The following is a 9,363-nucleotide window of genomic DNA, read 5'->3' as shown; positions in this document are numbered from 1 at the left end:
CACACCATACTATTTTATAAAATCATAATGCCAATATGAGCCAAATGTAATGTATATTATAATGCAGAACACAGTACATTATAATGCCAATCTTAGCCAAAGTCTACCGTGGCTCTGTTTGTAAGCAAGGTTAGTGATGAATCATTGGCACAAAGTTAAAATGTTGTTCTGGTTCAGGAGAAGTTGGTGTAAATCCTCAACCTTATTTTATGGCTAGTGGTTGACTCCACAAATTGAGTGGCAGACGAAAGACTAACAGGCACTCTATACAATACCAACACCTTGTTGAAATAAGTGAGAAGTGCAGTATCACTTGTTTTGCAGTTCATTTGATGCTCTCTGACAAACAGAAACAGTAGTACACAGGGACAGCTCAATTCTTTTTCATATTTTCTGTATTTTGTGCTGGGATTTTACAATCTTACATTAACACTCTTGGCTTGGGGATAAATAAATAGTCTCAAATTCATCAGATGTATCTTCCAATTTGATTTGGCAACTAATAATACCAAATGGTTTACAAAATGAAAGTACAGGCAGGTAAAACCAATGAGAGTGTGCTTAAAAATGTATGTGTCCAATTGTCGTACATATCAGTCAACCTACAAACCCTTAATATAATTTTTCTACAATAATACGAACCATATCTGGTCTAAAAAAAATGTGGATACAAAGAGTTTTGTAATCTAATCACCTGAGCTATGCTTTTGAATATATATATATACAGTTGAAGTCAGAAGTTTACATACACTTAGGTTGGAGTCATTAAAACTAGTTTTTCAACCACTCCACAAATTTCTTGTTAACAAACTATAGTTTTGGCAAGTCAGTTAGGGCATCTACTTTGTGCATGACACAAATAATTTTTCCAACAATTGTTTACAGACAGATTATTTCACTTATAATTCACTGTAACACAATTCCAGTGGGTCAGAAGTTTACATACACTAAGTTGACTGTGCCATTAAACAGCTTGGAGAATTCCAGAAAATGTCATGACTTTAGAAGCTTCTGATAGGCTAATTGACATTATTTGAGTCAATTGGAGGTGTACAATGGGAGCAATTTCCAAACGCCTGAAGGTACCACATTCATCTGTACAAACAATAATACGCAAGTATAAACACCATGGGACCAAGCAGCCGTCATACCGCTCAGGAAGGAGACACCTTCTGTCTCCTAGAGATGAACGTACTTTGGTGCAAAAAGTGCAAATCAATCCCATAAACAACAGCAAAGGACATTGTGAAGATGCTGGAGGAAACAGGTACAAAAGCATCTATATCCACAGTAAAACGAGTCCTATATCGACATAACCTGAAAGGCCGCTCAGCAAGGAAAAAGCCACTGCTCCGGGGGTGGCAGCATCATGTTGTCTGCAGGAGGGACTGGTGCACTTCACAAAATAGATGGCATCATGAGGCAAGAAAATGATGTGGATATATTGAAGCAACATCTCAAGACATCAGTCAGGAAGTTAAAGCTTGGTCGCAAATGGGTCTTCCAAATGGACAATGACCCCAAGCATACTTCCAAAGTTGTGGCAAAATGGCTTAAGGACAACAAAGTCAAGGTATTTGAGTGGCCATCACAAAGCCCTGACCTCAATCCCATAGAACATTTGTGGGCAGAACTGAGTGTGTGTGTGTGAGCAAAGAGGCCTACAAACCTGACTCAGTTACACAAGCTCTGTCAGGAGGAATGGGCCAAAAATCACCCAACTTATTGTGGGAAGCTTGTGGAAGGCTACCCAAAACATTTGACCCAAGTTAAACAATTTAAAGGCAATGCTACCAGATACTAATTGAGTGTGTGTAAACTTCTGACCCACTGGGAATGTGATGAAAGAAATAAACGCTTAAATAAATCATTCTCTCTACTATTATTCTGACATTTCACATTCTTAAAATAAAGTGGTGATCCTAACTGACCTAAGACAGGGAATGTTTGCTAGGATTAAATGTCAGGAATTGTGAAAAACTGAGTTTAAATTTATTTGGCTAAGGTGTATGTAAACTTTCGACTTCAACTGTACATAAATATATACTTTATAGTGCAACAAACAGGTAATTCAACAAACAATTTGCACATAGGTACTTAGTACTGGCATGGACAGTACCACTGACCTTACGGTATCTACACTTGTTCTACCCCGGAGTTCTAAACTGTGTTTTCCTTGTTGCTGATGATAGCCATGATATTATCTGCTTTGGCATTTTTATTCATGCGGCGTAGAGTCTGGATCAGTGTCTTAGAGGCTGTGGTCATCCCCATCTTCTCCACCCAGGCCCTAAGTAGGCTGGAGCACTGCTCCTGGGTGTCATTGGGATAGTTTAGCTGGTGGGATTCTATGGTGGCAATAGTCATCCCACTGCGCTCGGCCACCTGTTTCATGTCCTTCCACCCCAAGGTCTTAGCGATATCTGGGAGGTGTGGCCAGAGGTCAATACCTGAAACCAAAGAAGATGGATTGAGGTTAATTCTTAGTTGGGAATGGCATATATGGGTCATATTAGTAAACATGGTAAACATCAGTGGTAATATTGATGATGTCATTACCCCTCAGTAGCTGCATTTCCTGCAAATAAGCAAACAAATGTTTACAAGTAAAACAAATTCACCAATGATATTTCACTCAGTAATTATAATAAGTGTCATGATACACTATATATACAAAAGTATGTGGACACCCCTTCAAATGAGTGGATTTGGCTATTTCAACCACACCCGTTGCCAACAGGTATAAAATCGAGCACACCGCCATGCAATCTCCATAGACAAACATCGGCAGTAGAATGGCCTTGCTGAAGAGCTCAGTGACATTCAACGTGGCACCGACATAGGATTCCAACAAGTCAGTTCGTAAATTTGCTGCCCTGTTAGAGCTGCCCCGGTCAACTGTAAGTGCTGTTATTGTGAAGTGGAAACGTCTAGGTGCAACAAGGGCTCAGCCGCGAAGTGGTAGGCCACACAAGCTCACAGAATGGGACCGGCGAGTGCTGTAGCACGTAAAAATAATTTGTCCTCGGTTGCAACACTCACTACCGAGTTCCAAACTGCCTCTGGAAACAACGTCGGCACAAGAACTGTTCGTCGAGAGGTTCATGAAATGGGTTTACATGGCAGAGGAGCCGCACACAAGCCTAAGATACCATGTGCAATGCCAAGCATCAGCTGGAGTGGTATAAAGCTCGCCGCCATTGGACTCTGGAGCAGTGGAAACTCGTTCTCTGGAGTGATGAATCATGCTTCACCATCTGGCAGTCTGACGGACGAATCTGGGTTTGGCGGATGCCAGGTGAACGCTACCTGCCCCAATGTATAGTGCCAAATGTAAAGTTTGGTGGAGGAATAAATGGTCCGGGTTGTTTTTCATGGTTCAGTCTTGGCCCCTTAGTTCCAGTGAAGGGAAATCTAAACGCTACAGCATACAATGACATTCTAGACAATTCTGTGCTTCCAACTTTGTGGCAACAGTTTGGGGAAGGCCCTTTTCTGTTTTAGCATGAAAATGCCCCCGTGCACAAAGTGAGGTCCATACAGAAATGTTTTGTCGAGATCAGTGTGGAAGAACTTGCCTGGCCTGCACAGAGCCCTGACCTCAACCCGATCTAACATCTTTGGGATGAATTGGAACGCAGACTGCAAGCCAGGCCTAATCGCCCAACATCAGTGCCCGACCTCACTAATGCTCTTGTGGCTGAATGGAAGCAAGTCCCCGCAGCTAACCAACTCCATATTAATGTCCATAATTTTGGAATGAGATGTTCGAAGAGCAGATGTCCACATACTTTTGGTCATGTAGTGTATGTACTGTAACATTAATGTAGCACTAGAGATGCATGGGTGTGTTTTAAGCAGTGGTTTTGGTCAAGGACAGGGTGGAGTAGTGTAGTATTGAAGATAATTACCTCAGCTACCTTTGAATTCTGGTTGGACATTTTGGTCAAACCACCATTTTGCCCCAGCTTTTTCCCTAACGAAGCAAAAACAGACATTTTTAAAAATGTTTCAAGGGTGAAAACATCATTTTTATACTTTTGGACAGGGAGCTTTCCAACAAAAAACAGACTTCTGCTCTCTCCAACCGCTTTACTAACTAAAATTATAGAACAACCTCTTGTGCCCCCTTCTGGTGGTTTAGCATAGCCTACAGCTGTCTGAATGACCCAAATGCTTACCAAAACCATATTTATTATTTCGCCTCAGGCAGCAAAAAATAAGAAAAACTGCAATAACCATAACTGAGCCAAGTACTGCTGCATGACTTCTTCCTCCTGAAACAAAGAAATGAAAAATAACAGCCACATTGTCAAATAAAAAACAGACTTATTATAATCATACTGTAAGCGAAACCACATCTTTGTAATGCATTGAAATGTTATGGTTTTGCTCAATCCCCCAAACCTCCTTGTTTTTGGTCGTCATGGCATATGGTGTTGTTGGTGGTGGTACAGGCAACCTTGGTACCTTCATCCCCACATCTTGAAGATAAATTCAAAGAGTTGATGCAGGTTTATATCTCTCTAGTCTATATAATAATAGGCCTACAACCAATTTAACAATGTGTTATAAAGGTAGACCCAGCGATATGACGTAGATGCAGAAAGTTAAACAGCATAGTGGGTCAATGTCCGCATCAAGTAATAGTGTTGAAGCTTGAGGCTCAACTTCTCCGCTGTTTTGGTCCCGTGGCTACCACACTTTAACAGCGTGAAGCGAACCCATGTACAGATACTGTGTGTGACTGTGGAAAAGCAAAGTCTTGCAGTCTCGCTCATCTCAATATCTGTGGTGCTACTCGTGGCAACGTCATTTCGCTGAGTCTACCTTTAACATTTACAAACAATAAACCAAATCAATGTTTTATTTGATGGTTATTTGGTTAAACAACAGTATTCTGGACTTACATGGTACACGGGTAGCAGGCCCTGCAGTGCACCTTCCCCTTGTCACAGTAGTGGCCCTGCTTGCATCGACACACTGTGTCACTGATGATGGTACATTTGTCCTCCACCTCCAGATTGGCTACGGAGGACAACCACCACAATGACAGTACGTTAGAAACCTCACTTGCTACAGTAGGTAGGACTTATGTTAGGGTGTTAGTTCCACCTGTTGTGTGTGTGTGTATACCTACCTTTAGGGTTGCAAGATGTGCAGGGCTCACAAGAGTCCAGGAAGTTGGGGTAACTGTTGTAGGTTCTGTCTAGCTCACAGGGAATACAGGTCCCATCGTCTGGGTTCATACTACAGTGGCTGTCCAGATGATGGCCTGTACACACAGAGTACCAAGACAGAGTCAGAGGGAAAGACATAGTAGCATACAATAATTTTATTCATGTAATTTACAGTTGACTGGGACAGTGCATATTAACTAGTGAACATTTCAGTTCTCACGACAAAGTAAATGTTCTTGCGCCGTCATTATGGTATTGTGCTGTCATGGTGGGGACCAGAAACAAGCTAACGTTAGTTCAATACAGATAATATTAAACATTTTAGATGCTTACCAGCAGCACAGAGACAGCATGTCTTGTTTTCATGCTGGTAAGTGCCATCTTGACAACTCTGCCTTTTGATGCGCAATTTGATGGTTATGTCTTGGGAACTCTGCTCTGCTTTGGAAGTTGTAGCTGAACGAACTATACACTGTTAAATGCAATGACATTATTGCGTGTTATTAAAAGAGACAGAGTAAGTAGGCAGTTACAGTAGGCACACAATGTGTGTGTGTGTGCGTGTGTGTGTGCGTGCGTGTGAAAAGAGAGAGGAAGCGAGTGAGAAAGAGCGAGTGGGGTATTAGTGATTTAAGTATGATTGGAAGGTCAATAATGATCATTAAGAAAAAAACATGCCTATGTGTGTCAACCCACTAGGCACAAACTGGTTGAATCAACATGGTTTCAACGTAATTTGTCAATGTATTGTGATGTGGAATCTACGTAGATAATACACTTAAGTTTTTTTTTAAAGTAATCAACAGTTGTGTTGAGGGTGACATTTCAACCTCAGGATTATGTCATCATGGTCACAAATTTTCAACATAGAAAACCTTGTATCAAATATGTTGAATTTGTACCTTTGACACAAAATCAGATCTTCAACATTATATCCACTATCTGGAATTTGTTTTGGGCTGAGCAGCACCTGCTACTGGAGAATTGACCTATATACTGTACAGCTATCCATTTGGTCTCCCATCCGGGTTTTTAACAAAGCCCAACCCTGCTAAGCTTTGATATGCACTCAAGTGTACAAAACATTTTGAACACTTTCCTAATATTATGTTGCACCCCCTTTTGCAATCAGAACAGCCTCAATTTGTCAGGGCATGGACTCTACAAGGTGTCGAAAGAATTCCACAGCAATGCTGGCCCATGTTGATTCCAATACTTCCCACAGTTGTGTCAAGTTGGCTGGATGTCCTTTGGGTGTTGGACCATTCTTGATACACACGGGAAACTGTTGAGCATGGAAAAACACATCATCATCGCAGTTCTTGACACACTCAAGCTGGGGTGCCTGGAACCATACTTACAGTAAGTGTTAGGTCTCTCTTTATGTAGTGTTGTCTCTCTTGTCGTGATTTATATTATATTTATTTTTGTATTTTTAATCCCAGCCCCCATCCCCGTAGGAGGCCTTTTGGTAGGCCGTCATTGTAAATAATAATTTGTTCTTAATTAATGGGCTTGCCTAGTTAAATAAAGATTAAATACAAAATGTATTAATAATTCAAGTGCATTCATCTTAATATAGCTAGGTGAGAGAACCACATATCACAGTCAAATATTCAGGATACGAACATTCCATTCCAGCTAAACAATGGATATATAGCGTTTTGCAAAAACAACACATTTTCATACACATCAAAAATCTATGAATAAAAAAATCTGCCAACAGTAATATTTTACACACACGTGAAGCGATCAATTCTGATGAAAAAACACAAACCTTAACCCGGACGACGCTGGGCCAATTGTGCGCAGCCCTATGGGACTTTCCATCACGGCTGGTTGTGATACAGCCTGTAATCTTCAAGTTGTTAATTAATATGTTGGTTTCAGGTCTCCATCTCAACCAAAAACCTAAGTTAAAGAATAGGACTGAATCTAATTTTATCTAAAGTGCATTTAAAGTTTGATTTGACGTAATTTAGTCCTTTTCTTTAACATACATTTTTGGATGAAATGGAGGTGTGAATCCAACATATCAATTATTAATTTGTAGACAAACTGGAATCAAAGCCAGACTAAGTCTGTGGCACAAAAGATACATCTCCTTCAAATGTTGATATTTCAACCAAACACAATTTAAGATCACTTTTGCAATACATTAATTAGCCTTAACTTTAGGCTATTTTATGTATCTTACAAACTAATGCAACAGTATTTATTCAACCTTAAAATGAGTAACTTCCAACTGTTGAGTGTGAAAAATCCAGCGGTGTTGCAGTTCTTGACACAAACCAGTGCGCCTTGCACATACTACCATACCCCGTTCAAAGACTCTTAAATCTTTTGTTCTTATTTACAATGACGGCCTACACTGGACGACGCTGGGCCAATTGTGCGCCGCCCTATGGGACATCCAATCACGGCAGATTGTGATACAGCCTGGATTCGAACCAGGATGTCTGTAGTAACGCCTCTGAGACGCAGTGCCTTAGACCGCTGTGCCACTCGGGAGCCACAATACATGTCTCAAGGCTTAAAAATCCTTCTTTAACCTATCTTCTCTCCTTCATCTACACTGATTGAAGTGGATTTAACAGGTGACATCAATAAGGGGTCATAGCTTTCATCTGGATTCACCTGGTAAGTCTGTCATGGAAAGAGCAGGTGTTCTTAATGTTTTGTATACTCAGTGTATATGACATTCCAACTTGAACTTTGTTGTGCTTTTTAAATGGCTGAAAGCGAAGTGATAAAACATGTCGATGACACCTAAATTATTGTTTTTCTATTTGAATTTGGTTGTGCTTTTAGGTGGTTGAAAGTATAGTGATAACACATTGGGAATTCAACAAATTTCTGGCTGTATTTTAGGTGGGTGAATAAAGGTTGAAAAATCATTGATCAACGTCTCAAACAAATATTATCCACATTTCCAGTGGTGTGCCCAGTGGTAAGTCCCAAGAAGTAAAAAATAAATAAAAATACACATACTGTACATCGAAAGTGAAACTAACCTTACTTATCTTCAGCACAGACTAGTGAAGGAATTTGACTAGGCTAGACTTTACGAAGTTATAAAGATACATTTATCTTACAGTGGCAATTATGTTAGTTGACAATTAAATATATGTCTTAAATATATGATATATCAGACTATTGATACATCGTGTTTTGTAGATGTGTAGTATGCCATCTATTTCATTGACGCAAGATCACGGCGTAGTGACTTGAGTTGGATGAGAGTTAGTTTAGTTAGCTACCGCCTGACAATATTAAAGTGTCAGAGTTTACCCTATACAAAGTATGTCAACGATAAGATGTTGATAGTCAACTCACCAAAATGCACAGGACACATAGAAACGTATATTTGTTCATCTTCCAAATTGACGCCACCAAGAAGAAATGTCTGCGCCCTCTGTACGTACGGTGGTTGCAAATGTTCGTTAGTTTTAGTTTTGAAGGAAGTAGACACCCACAATGACACCCAGTCTCTCATTAATGATGTACTATATGTACAACTTAGCACAATGTTTTTATGTACTAACGAAATCCAAATGTATGCTTGACTATTGAAAAGGCTTATCATCTCATGAGATGCACACAATGAGTTGTAGTAGGAATGTACAGTGGCTTCAGAATGTATTCACACCCCTTGACTTTTTCCACATGTTGTTGTGTTACAGCCTGAATTTAAAATGGATTAAATTGAGATTTTTTTTGTCACTGGCCTACACACAATAACACATAACGTCAAAGTGGAATTATGTTTTTCTAAATATTTACAAATGAATTGAAAATGAAAAGCTGAAATGTCTTGAGTCAATAAGGATTCAACCCCTTTTTTATGGCAAGCCTAAATAAGTTCAGAAGTAAACCTTTGCTTAACAAGTCACATAATAAATTGCATTGACTCACTCTGTGTGCAAGAATAGTGTTTAACAAGATTTTTGAATGACTACCTCATCTCAGTACCCCACACATACAATTACCTGTAAGGTCCCTCTGTCGAGCACTGAATTTCAAACACAGATTCAACCACAAAGATGCAGGCGTCCTTCCTAACGCAGTTGCCAGAGAGGAAGGAAACCACTCAGGAATTTCACCATGAGGCCAATGGTGACTTTAAAACAGTTACAGAGTTGAGTGGTTGTGATAGGAGAAAACTGAGGATGGATCTACAACA

The 9,363-nt window shown here is 40.0% G+C and overlaps 1 protein-coding gene across 1 annotated transcript; it reads right to left on the bottom strand.

The window, feature by feature from the left end:
• Positions 1–1,940: 1,940 nt before the first annotated feature.
• Positions 1,941–8,626, bottom strand: LOC120017657 (tumor necrosis factor receptor superfamily member 6-like). The gene is made up of 9 exons (XM_038960568.1): positions 8,517–8,626; positions 5,514–5,652; positions 5,141–5,275; positions 4,911–5,028; positions 4,408–4,484; positions 4,182–4,277; positions 3,912–3,976; positions 2,560–2,578; positions 1,941–2,450 (listed from the first exon to the last, which is right to left on the bottom strand). Exons 1-9 carry the CDS (start codon positions 8,553–8,555, stop codon positions 2,161–2,163), a joined length of 978 nt encoding a protein of 325 aa, XP_038816496.1. The 5' UTR covers positions 8,556–8,626; the 3' UTR covers positions 1,941–2,160.
• Between the last annotated feature and the right edge of the window lie 737 nt (positions 8,627–9,363).

The sequence above is a fragment of the Salvelinus namaycush genome, chromosome 22 (assembly GCF_016432855.1).
Source record: "Salvelinus namaycush isolate Seneca chromosome 22, SaNama_1.0, whole genome shotgun sequence".
In the NCBI taxonomy this organism is placed as follows: Eukaryota; Metazoa; Chordata; class Actinopteri; order Salmoniformes; family Salmonidae; genus Salvelinus; species Salvelinus namaycush.
Note: the sequence above shows the minus strand (reverse complement) of the source record. Positions and strands in the feature narration are given on the sequence as shown.

Excerpts from the sequence above, each read along its gene's own strand:
- LOC120017657 (XM_038960568.1), bottom strand. The coding sequence starts at position 8,555 with ATGAACAAATATACGTTTCTATGTGTCCTGTGCATTTTG. Across the intron at positions 4,485-4,910 it reads GCCTGCTACCCGTGTACCAT|ATGTGGGGATGAAGGTACCA; the intron begins GTAAGTCCAGAA and ends TTTATCTTCAAG. Across the intron at positions 3,977-4,181 it reads AAATAATAAATATGGTTTTG|GGAAAAAGCTGGGGCAAAAT; the intron begins GTAAGCATTTGG and ends TTGCTTCGTTAG.